This window comes from Mercenaria mercenaria, chromosome 7, assembly GCF_021730395.1.
Source record: "Mercenaria mercenaria strain notata chromosome 7, MADL_Memer_1, whole genome shotgun sequence".
In the NCBI taxonomy this organism is placed as follows: domain Eukaryota; kingdom Metazoa; phylum Mollusca; class Bivalvia; order Venerida; family Veneridae; genus Mercenaria; species Mercenaria mercenaria.
Genome location: NC_069367.1, coordinates 37362788 through 37387166, shown reverse-complemented (window position 1 = coordinate 37387166; position 24379 = coordinate 37362788). Strand labels below are relative to the sequence as shown.

The following is a 24379-nucleotide window of genomic DNA, read 5'->3' as shown; positions in this document are numbered from 1 at the left end:
TTATTTTCGAAATATTTCCCAAACAAAACGAACACAAATGAATCTCGTTATATAATACGATAAAATAATTTTAAGAGAAAAAAATAAATTAGAAGCTATCTCAATTCAGATATAATAATAAATTATAAAAAATTGTCATTCGAATGTGCGGTTAAAACGAATGTAAACAGATGCCAACAATGCAAGAAGCCGGTAAATTTCTTATTTCTGTAAAAACAGCAAGTTTGTGAGATTTTATTGCCACAAATAGATCTTTAATTCATCACTTTACTTATTAGAGTAATAAAACATTTTAGTCAATCAGTTAGTGTAACATGTGCACGAAAATGGTCATTAAGTGTAATAATATCCGGACAGATATATTTGACCAGATTGCTTTTCACAAAGAGCTATAAAAATAAATAAATCGGCAACTTGAAAGGCATATAGAGCAAATCTCGCCAACATCACGTGGGAACTGAATGAGATCTCATTTTACCCGTGTATGAAACAGACAGCAGAAGGATAAAAATTTGTGTCGTGAAAAACTTTCTCTCAGATCGTTTGTTTATAATGAAAATGGTGTTTTTTTAAATGTTACATGTATTAGTATTTTCTACACAAGGAAGGAATCAATGTATGATTGGAAGTCTGAGAAATCAACAGTTGTCTTTTGAAATTGGACCCGATTTTGTGTATTACGTGCAGTCAGGGGTGTAACTGTTTCTAGTTATCGCAGTTTATAACCCATTTGAGTAATTGCTTATATTCTGATAACTTGTTTCAGTTATCATAAAATATTACAAAGCCCTCCTGTGCCAATTCCTCATTTTGAATGTGACTAATGCAATTATTGCCTGAATCCTTGAACTCTTATCTTTCCAGCTATGCAGTAAAAATTTTTACGCAAGGCTGATAAAGTTTAACGCAAAAGGTTTAAAGCTATAAAACTCTTAGTATCCCATTATGCTTATCAGGTCATGATCAGACTAAAAGAGAATTCGATTTACCGCAGATTGCTACTTATTTCACTGTATAGGTCACTGTGAGAACAGCAAAAAGACATTTTTTGAATAACTTACCTGAGTTAACTTATATTTTATAACTAATACAGGTTATAAAGTGCTTGAAAAAATAACTAAAATGGGTTACATAACTTAAAACAGTTACACGCCTGACTGACATGCCGGCCGTATCGCCTGTGTAATACTTTAATAAATGTCTAATAGCAAGCACACTCTATCAATAAATCTATTGATTTGATCACAAGTTATTAAGCCAACAAACACTTCAATAAGATAACGCAGTGACACGAGCTTATGCAAGATTATTTCCTGTTGGCATTCTGTGTATTTTATACTTCTTTGGTTTTCATCACTGACACTTGGAGGTCAAGCCCCCCTCCCCACTTAGCCCCTGCCAAATATAAGTCAATAATTTTAGTCTTTTGAAATACACTGAGCACATATCTCAAACATTGAATCTGTTTGTTACAACTTCAGTATGTTTTAAAATTACCATTTACTATCAATGCAATAAAAAGTAAAGATAACTTACTCAGAGCGTTTCAACACAAATTACTTGTCCAAGGAATACGAGAATAGATCTGAGCTTGTTTGGTGTTGCGCAGTCATTTTTAACATTTTGTGCGTGTGTGTGTGTGTGTGTGTGTGTGTGTGTGTAGATCATTTCTGCTTTTATTGCAGCACTGAACTCTTCTACATTTTCATATTCTTTTTAATGATATAATCCAATAAAAAAATATTGGCTGTTATTGGCAGAAGCGGAGAGGGGAGGGAACTTGACCTCCAAGTGTCAGTGGTTTTCATCTCAATTGAAGCCAAAATAAAAGAAAGGTAGTGAAATATGAGGCCTTCCAATTGATATATTCTGCTGTATTATTTCAAAGGGACTTGCATTTCAATATGTATTTTTCATTTTAACATGATTTGGGATAAAAAGGGGTGTTGTAGCTCGACTCAACAAATTATTTGGAAAACTATCCTACTTGACACGGCATCCACATCCATTCTGCTTCAACATCTTGGGTAAAGTTTTGATGCACTTTGACTTTGTCCCTGTAATTACTTAATGGATTTGCTTCAAACTTAGTTATTCCACATCATCACCCTCATCATATGACACAAGGGTCATAACTCTCTTACCAATATTTCATGAATTATCACCCCTTTTACTTAGAATTTCAGGTTAAAATTTTGGTGCATGTTCACTCGACCTCTGTTATTACTAAATGAAATTGATTCAAACTTAAAGTAGTTGTTCAACACATATGTCACATCATATGACACAAGGTTCATAACTCTGACACCAATTTTTCATGAATTATGCCCCCTTTTTACTTAGAATTTTAGGTTATTTTTTATGCATTTTCACTATAATTCTGTTGTTACAGAAGGGATTTGATTCAAACTTAAAAGAATCGTTCCACATCATCACCCTCATCATATGATCCATGGGCCATCACACTTGCACCAATATTTCATGAATACATGTATGCCCTCTTTTTAGCTCACCTGAACACAAAGTGCTCAGGGTGAGCTTAGATTGTAATTGCTTGTCGTCTGGCGTCTGTCCACACCTTCCTTTAAACAACATATCCTCCTAAACCACAAGGCCAATTTTGATGAAAATTCACATGAATATTGCTTGGATGGTCTTCTTTTAAAATTTTCCTAAGACTTGAATTCCATACAGGGCTTTGATATTTGGTATGTAGCATCATGTAATTATGTCTCCCCCCTCCCACCCTCCACTGGGGGAGACATATTGTTTTTGCCCTGTCCGTACGTCACACTTCATTTCCAATCAATAACTAGAGAACTTTGACCTAGAACCTTCAAACTTCATAGGGTGGTAGGGCTGCTGGAGTAGACGACCCCTATTGCTTTTGGGGTCACTCCATCAAAGGTCAAGGTCACAGGAGCCAGAACATTGAAAACCATTTGCGATCAATAACTTATCACTTGAGAACCACTTGGCCCAGAATGTTGAAACTTTTTAGGATGATTGACCATGCAAAGTAGATGGCCCCTATTGATTTTGAAGTCACTTTATTTAAGGTCAAGGTCACAGGGGCCTGAACATGGAAAACAGTTTCCAGTCAGTAACTGGAGCACCACTTGACCCACAATGTTGAAACTTCATAAGATGAGTGGTCATGCAGAGTAGATGACCACTATCAATTTTGGGATCACTCTTTTATAGGTCAAGGTCACAGGGGCCTGAACATGGAAAACCATTTCCGATCAGTAACTCGAGAACCACTTGACCCAGAATGTTAAAACTTCATAAGATGATTTGTCATGCAGAGTAGATGACCCCTATCGATTTTGGGGCCATCCTGTTAAAGGTCAAGGTCACAGGGGCCTGGACATGGAAAACCGTTTCCGGTCAGTAACTTGAGAACCACTTGACCCAGAATGTTGAAACTTCATAGGATGATTTGTCATGCAGAGTAGATGACCCCTATCGATTTTGGGGCCATCCTGTTAAAGGTCAAGGTCACAGGGGCCTGAAAATGGAAAACCATTTCCGATCAATAGCTTGAGAACCAATTGACCCAGAATGTTGAAACTTCATAGGATGGTTAAACATGCAGAGTAGATGATCCCTTTTGATTTTTTGGTCACTCTATGAAAGGTCAAGGTCACAGGGGCCTTGTCATTTAAACACATTTTAAAAACTTGAGAACCACTTGACCCAGAATGTTGAAACTTAATAGGATGATTGGACATGCAGAGTAGATGACCATTATTGATTTTTGGGTCACTAGGTCAAGGTCACAGGAGCCTGAACAATAACTTGTTGAAACTTAGTGGGATGACTGTACATGCCAAGTAGATGATCCCTGTTGCAGCCATCTGTGTCTCTTTGACTTTCGCTCCTGTCCCCTATTGACTTCTTGCCTATAGGACTATGCATTGGGGGAGACATGCACTTTTTAGCTCGACTATTCTAAGAATAGTCTAGCTATTCTACTCACCCTGGCGTCGGCGTCGGCGTCACACCTTGGTTAAGTTTTTGCATGCAAGTACATACAGCCATCAGTTAAAGGCATATAGCTTTGAAACATATTTTTTCTTTTTCTAGGTCAATTACCAACCTCTCTGGGTCAAGTCCCATAACTCTGACATGTATTTTGAGCAAATTATGCCCCCTTTTGGACTTAGAAAATTTTGGTTAAAGTTATACATGCAAGTAACTATCTCCAAAACTAATGCAGATATTGATTTGAAACTTCACGTGTCTTTGGGGTTATAAAACTAGTTGATAGCAGCAAGTCCCCTAACTCTGACCTTCATTTTGGCCAAATTATGCCCCCTTTTGGACTTAGAAAATTCTGGTTAAAGTTTTGCATGCAAGTACATACAGCTATTTCTAAAAGGCATATAGATTTGAAACTTATTTTTTCTTTTTCTAGATCAATTACCAACCTCACTGGGCCAAGACCCATAACTCTGACATGTATTTTGAGCAAATTATGCCCCCTTTTAGACTTAGAAATTTTTGGTTAAAGTTTTACATGCAAGTTACTATCTCCAAAACTAATGCAGATATTGATTTGAAACTTCACATGTGTCTTCGGGGTTATAAAACTAGTTGATGGCAGCAAGTTCCATAACTCTGACCTTCATTTTGGCCAAATTATGCCCCCTTTTGGACTTAGCAAATTCTGGTTAAAGTTTTGCATGCAAGTACATACAGCTATTACTAAAAGGCCTATAGATTTGAAACTTATTTTTTCTTTTTCTAGATGAATTACTAACCTCACTGGATCAAGTCCCATAACTCTGGCATGTATTTTGAACAAATTATGCCCCCTTTTAGACTTTGAAAATTCTGGTTAAAGTTTTACATGCAAGTTTCTATCTCCAAAACTAATGCAGATATTGAATTGAAACTTCACATGTGCCTCCGGGGTTATAAAACTAGTTGATAGCAGCAAGTCCCATAACTGATGTGCATTTTGGTCAAATTATTCCCCCTTTTGAACTTCAAACTCTTTTGATATTTAACCTTTTTGGGTAATATTTTCCTGCTTCTGGGACAATATTTCGAATAGTCAAGCTTGGCTGTCTTACGGACAGCTCTTGTTTTACAAAAGCATCTTCTAGTTGTCCTCTAAAATTTTTATTCATTTTATTATTATCCCCCTAGGGTCAAATATGGCCCCACCCTGGGGGTCACATGGTTTATATAGACCTATATTAGGGAAAATTTTGAAAATCTTCTTATCCAAAACCACAGGACCTAGGGCTTCGATATTTGGTATGTAACATCATGTAGTGGTCCTCTACTAAGATTGTTCAAATTATCCCCCAGGGTCAAATATGGTCCCGCCCAGGTGGTCACATGGTTTATATGGACTTGAATAGGGAACAACTTTGAAAATCTTCTTGTCCAAAACCACAGGGCCTAGGGCTTTGATATTTGGTATGTAGCATCATCTAGTGGTCCTCTGCCAAGATTGTTCAAATTATCCCCTAGGTGGGGGGGGGGGGGGGGGGAGGAGGGGGTGAGGGGGCACATAGTTTAAATAGGCTTATACAGGGAAATACTTGTAAAAAATTTCTTGTCTTAAACCATAAGGCCCAGAGCTTAGATATTTAGTATGTGTTGTGCTCTAGTGGTTCTCTACCAAGATTGTTCAAATCACGACCCCGGGGTCAGTATAGGCCACGTCCAGGTGGGCCCTTGTTTTACATAGACAATTTGTTTTTGGAACAATGGCAAAGAAATTTTGACCACAAGCATAATGTTTGATACAGATTTCAATATTCATCTTGAATTGTCTTAATCATGACCTTCTGACCTATTTTCTTGTTTTTGAAGGTACAGCATAGAAATTTGAACCTTTTCTAGCTCACCTGTCACAAAGTGACAAGGTGAGCTTTTGTGATCGGGCGGCATCCGTCGTCCGTGCGTGCGTGCGACCGTGCGTCCGTAAACTTTTGCTTGTGACCACCCTGGAGGTCACATTTTTTGTGGGATCTTTATGAAAGTTGGTCAGAATGTTTATCTTGATGATATCTAGGTCAAGTTCGAAACTGGGTCACATGCCGTCAAAAACTAGGTCAGTAGGTCTAAAAATAGAAAAACCCTGTGACCTCTTTAAAGGCCATATATTTCAGAAGATCTTCATGGAAATTGGTCAGAATGTTCACCTTGATGATATCTAGGTCAAGTTCGAAACTGGGTCACGTGCCATCAAAAACCCGGTCATTAGGTCTAAAAATAGAAAAACCTTGTGACCTCTCTAGAGGCCATATATTTCACAAGATCTTCATGAAAATTGGTCAGAATGTTCACCTTGATGATATCTAGGTCAAGTTCGAAACTGGGTCACGTGCCGGCAAAAACTAGGTCAGTAGGTCAAATAATAGAAAAACCTTGTGACCTCTCTAAAGGCCATATTTTTCATGGGATCTGTATGAAAGTTGGTCTGAATGTTCACCTTGATGATATCTAGGTCAAGTTCAATATTGGGTCACGCGTGGTCAAAAACTAGGTCAGTAGGTCTAAAAATAGAAAAACCTTGTGACCTCTCTAAAGGCCATATATTTCATGAGATCTTCATGAAAATTTGTCTGAATGTTCACCTTGATTATATCTAGGTCAAGGTCGAAAGTGGGTCACGTGCCATCAAAAACTAGGTCAGTAGGTCAAATAATAGAAAAACCTTGTGACCTCTCTAGAGGCCATATTTTTCATGGGATCTGTATGAAAGTTGGTCTGAATGTTCATCTTGATGATTTCTAGGTCAAGTTCGAAAGTGGGTCGCTTGCTGTCAAAAACTAGGTCAGTAGGTCAAATAATAGAAAAACCTTGTGACCTCTCTAAAGGCCATATCTTTCATGGGATCTGTATGAAAGTTGGTCTGAATGTTCATCTTGATGATATCTAGGTCAAGTTTGAAACAGGGTCATGTGCGGTCAAAAACTAGGTCATTAGGTCTAAAAATAGAAAAACCTTGTGACCTCTCTAGAGGCCATACTTATGAATGGATCTCCATAAAAATTGGTCAAAATGTTCATCTTGATGATATCTAGGTCAAGTTCGAAAGTGGGTCACGTGCCATCAGAAACTAGGTCAGTAGGTCAAATAATGAAAAAACGTTGTGACCTCTCTAGAGGCCATATTTTTCATGGGATCTGTATGAAAGTTGGTCTGAATGTTTATCTTGATGATATCTAGGTCAAGTTTGAAACTAGGTCAACTGCGATCAAAAACTAGGTCAGTAGGTCTTGAAATAGAAAAACCTTGTGACCTCTCTAGAGGCCATACCCTTGAATGGATCTTCATGAAAATTGGTCAGAATGTTCACCTTGATGATATCTAGGTCAGGTTTGAAACTGGGTCATATGCCTTAAAAAGCTAGGTCAATAGGTCAAATAATAGAAAAACCTTGTGACCTCTCTAGAGACCATATTTTTCAATGGATCTTCATGAAAATTGGTCAGAATTTTTATCTTGATAATATCTAGGTCAAGTTCAAAACTGGGTCACATGAGCTCAAAAACTAGGTCACTATGTCAAATAATAGAAAAAACGACATCATACTCAAAACTGGATCATGTGGGAAGAGGTGAGCGATTCAGGACCATCATGGTCCTCTTGTTATAACTTTTGATACTGATTTCAATACTCATCTTTAATATTCTTAGCCCTGAACTACTGACCTACTTCCTTGTTTTTGAAGCTACAGCAAAGAAATTTGGACCAAAAGTTTAATTTTTAAGCAGATTGCAGTAGTTATCTTGAATAAATCTTGACCTACTCACCTAGTTTTTGTAAAGTGAAGCTTAAGGAAAGAAATTTGTTTAAGCAAGCAACTAAACTCAGATGAGCGATATAGGGCCATTACTTAGAATTTCATATTATTTTTAGCATCTGTTTGGCATGCCTGTGTGTTATATATTGTTTATTTCATATATTCATTGTCAACAACTAAAGAAAATAACCGAAGCGAAACATGTTTTGACAAGACTCTGTTGGTTTGTGAATTTAGAAATGAATTATCAGGTTAATGTTTATGTATTTTCATCTCCATTATTACAAAATAGATTTCAATCAAACCTAAAATAGGTTCTTCTCATCCTCATTATATGACAAATGGTCCATAACTCTTGCACAAATATTTCATGAATTTTGTGTCTTTATACTTAGAATTTCATTCAAAAATATTCATATTAAGCTATATACAATGATGTTAGAGGTCAATTTTCTTTCATGTTTTTTTTTCAGCAGATGTGTGTCAGTCAATTTCTAAATTGCAGGGTTAGAAATTAACTTAAATTTGCATTGGCAATATGTAGGCTTTGGCTATTTTTTGTGCTGGCAATTATATATAAAACACCAGGGAAAATGAGGGTGTTTTTTTCTAGTATTTTGGGATGATGTCACAGATCTTGGGTACTTTCAAGGTTTTTGTCTCCTGTTCTTTGTGAAGAATAGCTTAGTACTTTAGCTAAAGTGAATAATATAACAACCCTGATGTAAAGATTATTATTTGGGGAAACTGCATGACTTGAAAGGATTTTCTGAGGGGAAACATCTTTGAAAGGACACTTATGTAGATGAGGAAAAACACCCTTACTTTAACAGAGTTGTTTCAAAATTAGGATTAAACTACACCTGTTAATTACAGTAACTTTTAGTTTGATGATCTTTGTTATCAGCGCTGCTGTACTTTTTTGAAGAGAAACATGTTTTATCATATTTTTTTACAGGACTACAAGTTTTTCTCAAATTTGATGAAAAATGATACTTACTTAAATTGGGAATTTAAAAGTGATTGAATGGAAGTGTACCTCCTAGAATAGTCAATGGGGAAAGGTTGGCAAGTAAAATTGTCTATTATAGGTAAGGGAAATGAAGAAGAAATATTTAAAAACAGTTTTCCAGTGTTTGAATTGAAGCGTATACCACTCTGGGGTAAGGCTGGTAAGTAGAAGTTTCGTCTCAAATTTAAGGAGAAAAGCTTTTCTTAGATTTTGAGTTTTTAAAAATACTTTTTTTTTTCAGTGTTTGAATTGAAGTGTGCCTCTCAGAATTATCACTGGGGAAAGATTGGGAAGGACAGTGAAGTGGCTAGTCTACTTAGTAGTGGCAATTCAAGTTTTGTTGTGGAAGATCAAACTAGATATGCTGAGGTTTAATAGGTTTTATTTATTCACAGAATTAGAAAAAAAAAACGATAAAAAAAACCATTCAGCTTTGACTTACAAGATATCAGCATTAGCTTATAAGATATCAGTAATCTACTTTCCCTCTTATATACTGTATTTTCAAGTCCAGCCTTTCTTTTTTGTTCTTAATCTATATGTTAGAAATCAAGCTTAGACTTCAAGTTTTAAACCTGATATGAAATTTAGCATTAATGACTGATACTGAAGTTATAGCTTAAATGGTAATATTAAGTATAATAGAGATACAAGAATAAATGCTGAAGCATTAATGGTTTAGAGGAAATGGAGTTTTTATGCCCCCAGCATCTACTGATGCGGAAGGCATATAGTGATTGTCCTGTCCGTTCATCTGTCCGTTCGTCCGTCAGTACGAGGTTAACCAAATGGGACCATTTCGTCTAGCATCAATACCCCTTACTAGAATGACTTGATACTAATGCAGATGTAACCTGTGACCATTCCTCGTCTTCAAACATCACCTGCCCTCAGTTTGACCTTGACCGTGACCTCATTTTGGACTTAGGTTGCTTTGTATGGGCCATCTTTTGGTTAATTAACCAAATGGGACCGTTTCCTCTAGCATCAATACACCTTACTAGAATGACTTGAAACTAATGCAGATGTAACCTGTGACCATTCCTCATCTTCAAACATCACTGACCTCTGTTTGACCTTGACCTTGACCTCGTTTTGGACTTAGGTTGCTTTGTATCGACAAGGATGCCACCGGGGACATCAAGCGTTTATTGAACGCAGCTTCTTGTTTTACTCATAAGGCCACTTTTAATTTATATTTATTTAAACTCATGTTCATTATCTTTTAATCATACAGTTAACGAAGTAGTCCAGCTGTTTCTGTTATATTGTGTTATATTTAAGTTATGGATGGGAACACACCCAAGCGGACCTTCAGTGATTGTGATACCAGGAAAACCTAGCAAGCCACTGAGTGAATGGGTGTCGGAAAATCCAGACAAGTTAGGGAACTCTGTCAAGGAGAAGTTTGGTGGTTCTCTTCCCTTCCTCTTTAAAGTGCTCTCAGTTGACAAGTCTTTGTCTATACAGGCACATCCTAACAAGGTAAACAACTTTTTTTTCAGCTTCTATTAAGCTGACTTTTTTGAGGGGATTGGGATTAAATTTTAAACTAACCAGATTTCCACTAAAAAGATGGAAAAATGTTTCCATAATATTAAACATATTACTTCATAATCATGGAACTCCTCATTCCTCCAATTAAACAGACTAGCTGAAAGACTTTCAGGTATGACCTTAAATGAAAGTCCCATATAGGGAGCTTTTCACTTCAGAAGTAAAGTACCAAACGGATTTGAAGCTCCTGGAAGCTACTTCCAGCAAAGCAACTTCTATTTATTTCACTTTTCCTACAAAAACCTGACATTGTCTACATTTGTCTATCAAAGTGTAAAGTGTACAGGCTGTTTTCACGTATCATGGCATATGTACAGCAGATTAGAGTGCTGAAGTATATTGTTGTTTGAGTTCCAGTCCAAGAACTTTCCAGCCCACAATTTTTGTTTTCAGTGAGTAAATGATCAGTACATATATAAAATATGCCTTGTTGATAAATATATTGATGGAAGAAAATTCTGAAGTTTTAATGCAAAGGATTTTGCCCATTTTTTCTGCCTGATTTTACCATATTTGTTAAGATCAAAATCTTATGAATATGTGAAGCTTTGCTTAGCTTGTCTCTTTAGGATTCAGTTAAACCTTGTTTATAAGAATACCTTTATTATAAGGACACCTCTGTTATATTTATACCTGTGTTATAAGGACAACACAGTTTTAAGGACAACTCTATTACAAGGATACCTCTTTTATAAGGACACTTCTGTTATAAGACACCTCTATTGTAAGGACACCTCTGTTATAAGGACACATCTATTGTAAGGACACCCCTGTTATAAGGACACCTCTATTGTAAGGACACCCCTGTTATAAGGACACCTCTATTTTAAGGACACCCCTGTTAAAAGGACACATCTATTGTAAGGACACCTCTGTTATAAGGACACATCTATTGTAAGGACACCTCTGTTATAAGGACACCTCTATTGTAAGGACACCTCTTTTTACATGGACATAGCTGCAGAGCAAATATCTCCATACAAAGTAAAGAGATTTAATTCTGACTAAATTTACTGAGTAAATTAACTTCCCTAGAGCAACAGTCTCTGAACAAGATAATATTTAGATCTGTCTTCGGATTTTGTAATGGGGAGATTCACTGTGTATGCAAGCAACATTGTATTCTAATTTTTGTTCACCTTCTGTGAAGGGTCATGTTAAAGATGCTTGTTACATAATTTACTTCCCTTTTTGAAGGGTCGGGGCCTCCGTGGCTGAGTGATTATGGTAGCTGACTTCAGATCATTTGCACCTCTTTGATGTGGGTTGGAACCTCACTCGGGGCATTGAATTCTTCATGTGAGGAAGCCATCCATCTGGCTTACGGAAGGTTGTTGGTTCTACCCAGGTGCCCGCTCGTGATAAAATAATGCACGGAGAGGCACCTAGGGTCTTCTTCCACCATTAAAAGCTGGAAAGTCGCCATATGACCTATAATTAGGTCAATGCGACGTTAAACCCAACAAAATAAATAAATAAATTTTGAAGGGTCAGTGGTTAACTAATTGATTAAAATTTTTAAGGAAAAAAATGAAAGAAATTTGATATGATTTTTAGAGGCCTCTGTGGCAGAGTGGTTAAGGTCACTGATTTCAAATCTTTTGCTCATCACCATTGTGGTTTTGAGCCTCACATGGGGTGTAGAATTCTTCATCAATTTGAAGGAAGTCATGCAGCTGGCTCACAGAAGGCCGGTTGTTCTACACAGGTGCTGGCCTGTGATGAAATAATTCATAGAGGGACACTTTGTGTCCTCCTTCACATGAAAAACTGGAAAGTTGCCATATGTACTATAATAGTAATATAATACACCCAACAGAAAAATAAATAATATGTTTTTACCTATTTTCTGTGAAGAGCCATGCTGAAGAGTTACATAGAAGAGACCCTAAGAATTACAAGGATCCAAACCATAAACCTGAAATGGCTATTGCTCTGACAGACTTCACTGGCCTGTGTGGTTTTCGTCCTATCGCAGAGATAGCACAGTTTATCAAAGGTAGGTGTCATGTTGAATCCAGATGACAACTTTACTCTTAAGAGTTGCTTCATGTTCCAGGGTTTGCACATACCTTGTACAGTCCTTTAATTTGAGGCTAGTCCTTGAAAACTCTATGAAAATGACTTTAATCCTAGTAAACATAAAAAGTACATAAATTTTGAAAAAAAGACTGCTTTTATCCAAAACTTCTTAAAACACATTTGCTTTGTGGAAAGAATAAATCTGAAAAAAAAAAGATAATTTGAAACAAAATAATAAGTATGGTATTTGTTCACTTATTGTTACACACCAGCAGCAGTATTATGTCTCCCCACCCACTGAGGGAGACATGTTGCTTTTGCCCTGTCTGTCCGTCCACCCGTCACACTTCATTTCCGATCAATAACTGGAGAACCATTTGACCTAGAACTTTCAGACTTCATACGATGGCAGGGCTTATGGAGTAGAGGACCCCTATTGTTTTGGAATGTTTCTCATTGCAGAGTTGGTGCAGCCGTTCTGCGCATGCGCGGAATAATTATCAAATGGAATGCGCGGCAAAAATACTCATTTTTTGCATGTCCGCACGCATTTAGTGTATAATATGCATAATATACTGACTAAAGGTTAGGGTTAGAATCACCATGGTTACAAAATATATACATTTAAGATATTTTTGTTCAAATTTAGTTAATCCGGTATATACCGGAGTCTGTAATATATCACAGGTGCACCAACTCTGTATTTAGTCACAGCCATTGTTTTGGGGGTAATTCCATCAAAGGTCAAGAACACAGGGGCCTGAACATGGAAAACCATTTCCGATCAATAACTTGAGAACCACTTGACCCAGAATGTTTCAACTTCATAGGATGATTGGTCATGCAGATTAGATGACCCCTATAGATTTTGGAGTCACTCTGTTAAAGATCAAGGTCATAGGAGCCTGAACATGGAAAACCATTTCCGAACCACCTGATCCAGAATGTTGAAACTTCATAGGATGATTGGTCATGCAGAATAGATGACCCCTATAGATTTTGGGGTCACTCTGTTAAAGGTCAAGGTCACAGGAACCTGAACATGGAAAACTATTTCCGATCAATAACTTCGAAAACACTTGACCCAGAATTTTGAAACTTTATAGGATGATTGGACATGCAGAGTAGATGACCCCTATTGATTTTGGGGTCACTCTGTTAAAGGTCATTGTCACAGGGGCCTGGACATTGAAAGCCATTTCCTGTCAGTAACTTGAGAACTACTTGACCAAGGGTGTTGAAACTTCATAGGATGATTGGACATGCAGAGTAGATGACCCCTATTGATTTTGGGGTCACTATTAAAGGTCAAAGTCACAGGGGCCTGAACATAGAAAACCATTTCCGGTCAGTAACTTGAGAACTTGACCCAGAATGTTGAAACTTCATAGGATGATTGGACATGCAGAGTAGATGACCCCTATTGATTTTGGGGTCACTCCATTAAAGGTCATGGTCGCAGCGGACAGAACATGGAAATCTATTTCCTGTCAATAACTTGAAAACTATTTGACCTAGAACCTTCAAACTTCATAGGATGATAGGATTCACAGAGTAGATGACCCCTATTGTTTTTGGGGTCACACCATCAAAGTTCAAGGTCACAGGGGGCTGAACATAGAAAACTCTTTCCAATTAATAACTTGAGAACCACTTGACCCAGAATGTTGAAACTTAATAGGATTATTAGACATGCAGAGTAGATGATCCCTACTGATTTTTGGGTCACTCATTCAGAGGTCAAGGTCACAGGGGCCTGAACATAGAAAACCATTTAAAATTCATAACTTGAGAACCACTAGGCCCTGAATGTTGAAACCTAATGGAATGATTGGACATGCCAAGTACAGTCAAACCTGTCTATAAAGACCACCCTTGGGAGACCCAAAATGTGGTCTTTATTGGGAGGTGGTCTTTATTCACAGATTAAAATACACTGTAAATGTTGAAATGGGAAACAAAACATGTGGTCTTTAGAGCCAGGTGGCCTTTGTTCAGAGTTGGTCTTTAACACAGGTTTGACTGTAAATGATCCCTATTGCAGCCATCCATCAGTGTCTCTTTGACTTTCGCTTCTGTCCCCTATTGACTTCTTGCCTATACAACTATGCATTTGGGGAGACATGCGCTTTTCTACAAAAGCATCTTCTAGTTTAACCTCATTTTATTACAGGAAACAGAGTGCACTTTCTTCTATAACACCAAACACAGCCAGAGAGCCATGCACTGCAAAGTAGGCAAGCAACAAAAAGAAACTGTAGTGGAAAAATATGGCAGACCCATTGCTTAATTGATGAAAATTAAAACTGATATAAATTACACTTACTACTATTCTTTGTCAGAAGACACAGTGTTTTCAGCCAGCCAGTCAGATTACATCAGTTTATTTGTTTCTATTGTTATCAGAAATCCCAGAGCTGAAAGCTGTGATTGGACAGGAGAATGGTAACAAGCTTGTATCAGCCAGCCAATCAGACAAGAGCAGTGTACATGAGGAAGCTTTGAGAGCATCATTCTCAGCTCTGATGAGGCAGGACAGAGACATTGTACAGACGGAACTGAAAAAACTTGTTGATCGAGTAAAGTCCATAGGTATATCTCTCTTAGTTACAATTGTATTGTCTGCATCCAAAAGAAAGATACAATAAATGTGAACTCATTAATATTCATAGGGAACAAATTTTCATGGATTTCGCAGTTTAGGCAAATTACAAAATTAAGTCCTAACAAACAAGCAAAACTCCTATTCCTTTTATATGAATCAATTAAAATCCATTATTTTTTATGCCCTCGAAGGGAGGCATATTAGTTTTCAACTGTCCGTCCGTTTGTTAGTTCGTTCATCCGTTCATTCGTTTGTTTGTTCGTCCCAACGTTAACTTTTTGCATGAAGGCACTTTACTCGCGAACCACTGCACCCAGGACCTTCAAACTTCACATGCTGATACAGTGTAACTTCCAAAAACCGAACGACCTCCGGACCAGCCTTAAAGTTCGGTTTTTGGAAGTTTCCGGAATTCAGAAGTTTGAAAGTTTGTAGGCAAAGTGGACGTGGTGCCCAAGAGTTATGTTTTCTTACACGTGGGATGAAGGAGATTTTTATCCTTTTTAATTTTACAATTTCATATTATATTATATATTAATTTGATAATGAATTAATTATTTACAAACATTAAGGATAATAGATACATAAATAATACATATAGAAAGAAAAAACAGAACTTTAATAATAGCATTTATGCAAACATTTTCCACTTAAATTTTACCATCTTTGGAGTCCTGAGTTCGTCAACATTAAATTTTATTAATATATAAATATAAAGATTAATGTTTAATCGATGTAACTAATCATTTAAAACATCTGTCTATCTTTCTTTCGTTTAAACATTAAGAAAGTTTTTAACACATAAAATATTTAATTCGTCACGTTTTCGTAAATTGAATACAAATGAAAATAATCACTAATAACTTCCTTACTTTTGGATCGAATGGTCATTGTGATGATATAGCGTGTCAAAATAAACGCGCACCACTAATAAATAAACAAAAGAACATGTTCATAGCGTTTCTGGATTATCAGGTGACACTATTAATCTAGCGAGTTTTTTGCTGTTCGGTTTTCAGAAGTCAATTTTAGTGTTAAAATATAAACGGTGCTTCAAAAATCGTCCGGTTTTCAGAATTCGGAAGTTCAAGTTTTCAGAGGTTAAAAATATATAGAAATAAGAACAGAAAAAAACGGGACCTTGAGTTTCGTGCGGTTTTCAAAGGTTTCCAGTTTTCAGAAGGTCCGGTTTTCAGAAGTTACACTGTAGTACTTATTGAGTACACGACCCCTACTGACTTTGGGGTCACCAGGTCAAAGGTCAAGGTCACAGGGGCCAATGTTAACTTTTTGCATGAAGGCACTTTACTCGCTAACCACTGCACCCAGGACCTTCAAACTTCACATGCTGATAGTACTTATTGAGTACACGAACCCTACTGACATTTGGGTCACCAGGTCAAAGGTCAAGGTCACAGGGGCCAATGTTAACTTTTTGCATGAAGGCACTTTACTCGCGAACCACTGCACCCAGGACCTTCAAACTTCACATGCTGATAGTACTTATTGAGTACACAACCGTACTGACTTTAGGGTCACCAGGTCAAAGGTCAAGGTCACGGGGGCTAATGTTAACTTTTTACATGAAGGCACTTTACTCGCGAACCACTGCACCCAGGACCTTCAAACTCCACATGCTGATAGTACTTATTGAGTACACGACCCCTATTGACTTTGGGGTCACCAGGTCAAAGGTCAGGGTCACAGGGGCCAATGTTAACTTTTTGCATGAAGGCACTTTACTTGCGAACCACTGCACCCAGTACCTTCAAGCTTCACTTGCTGATAGTACTTATTGAGTACACGACCGCTACTGACTTTGGGGTCACTAGGTCAAAGGTCAAGGTCACCGGGTCAAATGTTATCTTTTTGCATGAAGGCACTTTACTCACGAACCACTGCACCCAGGACCTTCAAACTTCACATGTTGATAGTATTTATTGAGTACACAACCCCTACTGACTTTGGGGTCAAAGGTCACCAGGTCAAATGTTAACTCTTTGCATGAAGGCACTTTACTTGCGAACCACTGCACCCAGGACCTTCAAACTTCACGTGATGATAGTACTTATTGAGTACACGACCCCTACTGACTTTGGGGTCACCAAGTCAAAGCTCAAGGTCACCAGGTCAAATGTAAACTTTTTGCATGAAGGCACTTTACTCGCGAACCACTGCACCAAGGACCTTCAAACTTCACATGCTGATTGTACTTATTGAGTACACGACCCCTACTGACTTTGGGGTCACTAGGTCAAAGATCACCAGGTCCAAGGTCAAGGCGTTGCTGGGGCATTTGTCACCATTAGTGACAGCTCTTGTTGAAGTATTACATTACAGAGACCTCAGGAAGTGACATAAGCAGTTAACATTATGAAATATTACATAACAGAGACCTCAAGAGATGAAATAAGCAGTTAACATCATGAAATATTACATTACAGTGACCTCAGGGGTTGATATAAGTAGTTAACATCATGAAATATTACATTACAGATTCCTCAGGAGGTGACATAACCAGTTAACACCATGAAATATTACATTACAGAGGCCTCAGAAGGTGACAGAAGCAGTTAACATCATGAAATATTACATTACAGAGACTGCAGGAGGTGAAATAAGCAGTTAACATCATGAAATATTACATTACAGAGACCTCAGAAGGTGACATAAGCAGTTATGTGGGGGATATTTTACTGAAACTGGATCGAGAATTCCCTGGAGATGTTGGAGGTTTTTCTATATATTTCCTCAATGTGATGAGACTACATAAAGGAGATACAATTTTCTTGGAAGCTAACCTTCCACATGCCTATCTTTCTGGAGGTAAATTCATATGAACGAAAACTTTGTAATATTTCTCACTTAAAAACAAGCCATGCCAGGCAGTAGAATTCAGCATGAAAAATACTAACATACATGTATACAATTAATCCAAGCACACATAATGTCAGATGTTCCCAGTTTATTGCAAGCATCTTGGTCTTTTAATCTCAAGGAAAGACATAACAGCTGTCAAACATTTTTATACCCCCACCAAACATTTTTGAGGGGGGTATATAGGAGTCAGTTTTGTCGTGTCCCGTCGCGTCCCGTCCCGTCGCGTCCCGAAATCTATTATCTCAGTTATTACCAAATGGATTTGATTCAAACTTAAAATACATGTTCCACCTTATCACCCACATCATGTGACACAAGGTGCATAACTCTTGACACCAAGTTTTCATGAATTATGTCCCCTTTACTTAGAATTTAAGGTTAATTTTGTTGTATTTTCACTATATCTCAGTTATTACTAAATGGATTTGATTCAAACTTAAAATAGATGTTCCACCTCATCACCCACATCATGTGACATAAGGTGCATAACTCTGACACAATTTTTTTTATGAATTATGTCCCTTTTTACTTAGAATTTAAGGTTGATTTTGATGTATTTTCACTTTATCTCAGTTACTACTGAATGGATTTGATTCAAACTTAAAATAGATGTTCCACCTCATCACCCACATCATGTGCCCACATCATGTGACACAAGGTGCATAACTCTGACACCAAGCTATCATGAATTATGTCCCCTTTTACTTAGAATTTAAGGCTGATTTTGTTGTATTTTCACTATATCTCAGTTATTACTAAATGGATTTGATTCAAACTTAAAATAGTTGTTCCACCTCATCACCCAGATGATGTGACATAAGGTGCTTAACTCTGACATAAATTTTTTATGAATTATGTCCCCTTTTACTTTAAATTTAAGGTTGATTTTGATGTATTTTCACTATATCTCAATTATTACAAAATGGATTTGATTCAAACTTAAAATAGATGTTCCACCTCATCACCCACATCATGTGACACAAGGTGCATAACTCTGACACCAATTTTTCATGAATTATGCCCCTTTTTACTTAGAATTTAAGGTTAATTTTGATGTATTTTCACTATATCTCAATTACTACTGAATGGATTTGATTCAGACTTAAAATAGATGTTCCACCTCATCACCCACATCATGTGACACAAGGTGCATAACTCTGACACTATTTTTCTTGAATTGTGTCCCCTTTTACCTAGAATTTAATGTTAATTTTGATGTATTTTCACTATATCTCATTCTGATTGGCTTAGAGCCAAAGGGAAGTAACCTTTTTTAACCTTTGTACTGAGTTTCTTCCCCTTAAATTCCAGGAATTAGTCTATTTTTAGAAATCCTATTTTTAGATTTTCAATCTTTTTTATTATAAGTCCTATGTAAAAAGTAAAAACATTTTTCCGTGGTAACATGGGTCGGTAAGACACTTCTTTGTATTCACTTTTAGTGTATCTCTAATATTAGAGATTTAATATATTTACTAGTATTACTATACTAGTATTATACTAGTATTACTTATATGTGGAAGCCCAGGATGAAGTACTCCAAAGTATTTTTAAGATTCCTTATGGTTGCCATTCTTCTGTGACAAGACCGTATGGTGGGGGTATGAGTCACTCCTGTGACAGTTCTAGTTTTGTGTGTAAAAAGGGATAACACTTTGAAATGGAACATAATTTCTATTTTAACATTAGTTTTTACAAATTCAGCACTAGAATTTTGTAATAGCAAATTCATTTGTTGTTTGAAATGATATTTATTTTTTTTTATGAAATTTACCTGTTTAAGATATCAAACTGGCTTGTTTATGGGAATGATTAATACATTTTATATACTTAGGTGCATGTGTTTGGCCTCAGTGGTGCACATGGGTCGTCCTTCACTTAAAAATATTATGACATTTGACTTGTGACCTACGGGGTTTCCATGGTCAAGTGATAAAAGTTGTTGACTTTGAATCACTTGCCCATCACCTCTGTTGATTCAATTCTGCTTGTACCATCATGTGATGAAGCCATTCAACTGGCTTGCAGAGGATTGATTGATGGTTCTGCCCAGGTACTTGCCTGTACCTGAAGCGATCCAGAGAAGGGGCACAACTGGTTTACAGAAGATCTGTGACTCTACTCAGGGGGCTGATTGGGCCTGAAAAAAAAAAAGTAAGTGGGACAAGTGTGGGGGAGGTCTTTCTCTGGTGGTAAAAGCTTGAAAGTACCATATGACCGAAATTGTCCATGTGTCAGAAAAAAAAAACAAGTCTTTTATGACCCTAGTTGAAGGTGTGATTTTTGAACCAAGAAAATTAGAAAAAAGGTTAAATGCTCTTTTACAAGATTTTTTTACAAAAGCATTATAACACTGTTGACAGATAGGTTTACATAATTCTTTTTTATTTGTTTGAAGGGAAATGATTTATATAACATCAATTTTTCAGATTGTATGGAATGCATGGCGTGTTCAGACAATGTTGTGCGTGCTGGACTTACACCAAAATTTATTGATACAGAGACACTCGTACAGATGCTTAACTACAATGGGAAACCTGCCCAGGATAATATATTCCAACCATCAAGTGTGGAAGAAAATGGATGCAATATAAGAAAGTTTAATCCTCCTATACAGGACTTTGCTGTTACAGAAATTAGAGTAAGTTTGTGGACATCAATTTTGAATGTTTAAATGGGACATGTCTGCAGACTTTGGGCTAATGTTTGGTAGCTGGAAAAGTACTTTTGTTTGCATGTAATTGTTAAACCAGAACTGTCGGTAAAATACCTCTTGGAAGTAAATTGTAAAAGGGGAGGTAATTAGGCAGTTATTGCAGGTAAGTGATGGTAAATGTAGTCTGTCAAAATGATTTATTGAATTTTCAGTTTCAGATATTTAATTAATTTATGATAAAAAGACAAATTGATCAAATTCAAAATGGGAGATGAATTGATGTGTCAAATTAGTTATTAGCTCGACTATTCGAAGAATAGGGGAGCTATCCTACTCGCCCCGGCGTCGGCGTTAGCGTGAGCGTCACACAAATGTTAAAGTTTGCGTACCACATCAAATATTTTCAAAGTCCATTGAGATATTGCTTTGATATTTTGCATACTTGTTTACCATCATGACCCGAGTCTGTAAAAAGAAGGAGGCAACTCTTTCAAGCATTTTGACTGAATTATGGCCCCTTTTCTACTTAGAATATGCTTATTGTAATGTTAAAGTTTGCGTACCACCCCAAATATTTTCAAAGTCCATTGAGATATTGCTTTGATCTTTTGCATACTTGTTTACCATCATGACCCCAGACTGTAAAAAGGAGGAGGCAACTATCAAGCATTTTGACTGAATTATGGCCCCTTTTCAACTTACAATATGCTTATTGTAAATTTAAATGTTAAAGTTTGCGTTCCACCCCAAATATTTTCAAAGTCCATTGAGATATTGCTTTGATATTTTGCATACTTGTTTACCATCATGACCCCAGTCTGTAAAAAGGAGGAGGCAACTCTGTCAAGCATTTTGACTGAATTATGGCCCCTTTTTGACTTAGAATATGCTTATTGTAATGTTAAAGTTTGGGTACCACCCCAAATATTTTCAAAGTCCATTGAGATATTGCTTTGATATTTTGCATACTTGTTTACCATCATGACCCCAGTCTGTAAAAAGGAGGAGGCAACTCTGTCAAGCATTTTGACTGAATTATGGCCCCTTTTTGACTTAGAATATGCTTATTGTAATGTTAAAGTTTGCGTACCACCCCAAATATTTTCAAAGTCCATTGAGATATTGCTTTCATATTTTGCATACTTGTTTACCATCATGATCCCAGTCTGTAAAAAGGAGGAGGCAACTCTGTCAAGCATTTTGACTGAATTATGGCCCCTTTTTGACTTAGAATATGCTTATTGTAATGTTAAAGTTTTACTCATAGATTATATTATACTATCAATCACTGAGAATAGTCGAGCGCGCTGTCAACTGACAGCTCTTGTTTTTGTTGTACAATGCACAATGTATTTTATCCTCTTTCAATATTATAAAGTTTTGTTCAAGTCTGTTCAGCAGTTCTAAGGTCATGAAACATTCTAAAGTTATGAAAATGTAAATGACCTATGTGAGCTGCCAGAAGGACATCCCTTTTGACCATATTTATAGATACAAAAATGTTAACTTTGTCTATCAAGAAGTGAATATAAATACAGTAGGGGAGTCATTTGCAGATCCTTGATAATTTCTATGCATTATTCCAGATTCCTGCTGGTGTGAAGTGTACAAACCTCGCTGCCATGAACAGTGCAAGCATTGTGATCTGTATAAAGGGCACTGCAAGTCTTAACAACCAATCATTGACACAGTCCATACAGGTGCAGCGTGGGACTGTTCTGTTTATATCAGCCAATGAGGAAACTGCTTTACAGATGTCCTCAGAAAATGGGATGCTGTTATACAGGGCACATGCCGGCTGTTAGCTTCAGTTCGAAATGAAATTATGACCTAGGATAATGCATTTATATGTGTCTTCCATTTTTATGTAATGATTCCATTTTCTTTAACTGCATAATAGTGACTGTGTTAAACATATGTAAGAAAGATACAACAATAAGTGAGAGGTTTATATATAATTCTAACACGATCCACAGCAATTGCTGTATAAACATACAGCGAAATCGCCTATACATGAATCTACGATAAAATATGGTTGGCTGTTACATTTCACCCCCTACGACTGTGACATAAGAGATTCTACTTCTGTTCCCTTACATACGAAATATTTCAGGGCCAAATGGTTGAAAAGAACATTTAAAAAATATAATTATGATAAAAAGTCATATTGACTTATGTGTAGGACCGTAAAACACGTTTTGATCTCTACGAGCGAATTCAATTAGCCCAATTATGATTCAGCGGTGACGTCATAAATGTATGACATAAATTATGAGGTCATAATGATGTGACGTCATATAAAAGTTAAGCTTGTAACTCATAATATAGGGTCAACTAACCTTATTTGATTATTCTGTTCATAAATAATTTGCAAGCTGTTAGATAACTAGTTTATAAATACTTCTCAAAATTCTAATAAAAAATGAACAAATATCTATACATTCCGTTGGCTATGCAACACTTCCTAACCATGGGAGTAAATTGTAACTGCATATGATCCGAATGACGCATTACGCTGAACATGTAGTACTGTAAAATGCGAATTATTTGCGTTGTTAGAATCGAAATAATAAATCTGTTCCAATAATTTTATAAGTTAATAAAATATGAGCAGTCGTTCGGATGCGGATAATTACATCACTCGTGCTACGCACTCGTGATTTAATTATTACGCATCCAAACTCCTGCCCATATTTTATTAACTGATAAAATATAGGAACAGATTTATTATTTCTTAATTAATTGACTGTATGATATCATGTCTAACTATAATCAGAAATACTAACATTATTAGTCCCTTCTTTGACCTGAATTACTACTTGAAAGTGTTTTGATGTTCTGTTGATCTACCTCTGTATGAAGGAATGTTCTTGATTGCATAAAAAGTTTATGGAGTACTTTGATTTAGTAGAAAAACTAAACATCTAAATTACCTACTCCAAGGTAGACTACTCCTGATTTATAACCATTTCAGAAGTATTGTTGAAATGCTCATTTATGAAGAAATCCTTTAACATTGACATATTTTTTTGTTACCAGATTATTTATTGTATTATGTTAAATTAAGATTTGTTGTGAAACTTATGTTAAATTATACATGTAGTTTATTTTGTTACTGTTATCTCATGTTTCATATTTAAGATATTGTTATTTCCCGACAATTATGCAGGGTTTTACATTTACAACATTTACTGAAATATATGGTATTTTTGCATGCCACACAGGATTTTCACATATTTTTTTGATGCAGTAAACTGTCCTTGCAATGACTCTTGTGTTGTAGTTTATAAATGAATGTGTACATTCATACGCTACTATGATGAAATAGTGCTTTAAAGAAAAGCATTTGGCCAGAGTTTTTTTATTTTTCGTTTTACGGGAGCGCCGGTCCTAAATATTGCAAAAGTGGAATAAAATTAAAATTCATTTTCCCGAGTTTTATTTTATTTTTTCCGCCGGTCGGTTGTTTACAGCCCCAAAGAAAATAAAATTAGTGTATTTTCACCTGGACGTAATTTCACAGGAAGGGAGTTTAACGCGTGCAAAATATCGTGTTTTGCCGTACATTTATCGGCATTAACAGGGTGTAAAATTCCACTCACCTGCTCGCATTGGCCGAGTGGACCTCGCTGTGTACTCGACCGATCGGGTGAGTGTTTTTTTTACGTCCTTACTTTACCAAAATTCAGAAATTACATCTACAAAACGTCAACAAACTTTAAGATGGTTCAGTCGCTACCTGGATTGACTGGAATTTACCCGCGAATCGTAAAGATATCAAAACGTCATGCCGGTAATTTTCCATTCCACAAGCACGTGTGACTAATCGTAACATCTAATTTACATCGACACGTACACAAAAACCGTGCGTAGTGC

The 24379-nt window shown here is 36.6% G+C and overlaps 1 protein-coding gene across 1 annotated transcript; it reads left to right on the top strand.

The window, feature by feature from the left end:
• Positions 1 to 90: 90 nt before the first annotated feature.
• Positions 91 to 23929, top strand: LOC123554382 (mannose-6-phosphate isomerase-like). The gene is made up of 8 exons (XM_045344483.2): positions 91 to 192; positions 9025 to 9152; positions 10068 to 10268; positions 12198 to 12339; positions 14769 to 14954; positions 17620 to 17793; positions 20277 to 20488; positions 22090 to 23929. Exons 1-8 carry the CDS (start codon positions 171 to 173, stop codon positions 22306 to 22308), a joined length of 1284 nt encoding a protein of 427 aa, XP_045200418.2. The 5' UTR covers positions 91 to 170; the 3' UTR covers positions 22309 to 23929.
• The last annotated feature ends 450 nt before the right edge of the window (positions 23930 to 24379 follow it).

What these genes read in the sequence shown, in the direction of transcription:
- LOC123554382 (XM_045344483.2), top strand. Translation starts at nt 171, where the DNA reads ATGCCAACAATGCAAGAAGCCG. An exon ending in ACATGCCTATCTTTCTGGAG is followed by an intron (nt 17,794 to 20,276) that starts GTAAATTCATAT and finishes TCAATTTTTCAG; the next exon opens with ATTGTATGGAATGCATGGCG. An exon ending in TTGCTGTTACAGAAATTAGA is followed by an intron (nt 20,489 to 22,089) that starts GTAAGTTTGTGG and finishes GCATTATTCCAG; the next exon opens with ATTCCTGCTGGTGTGAAGTG.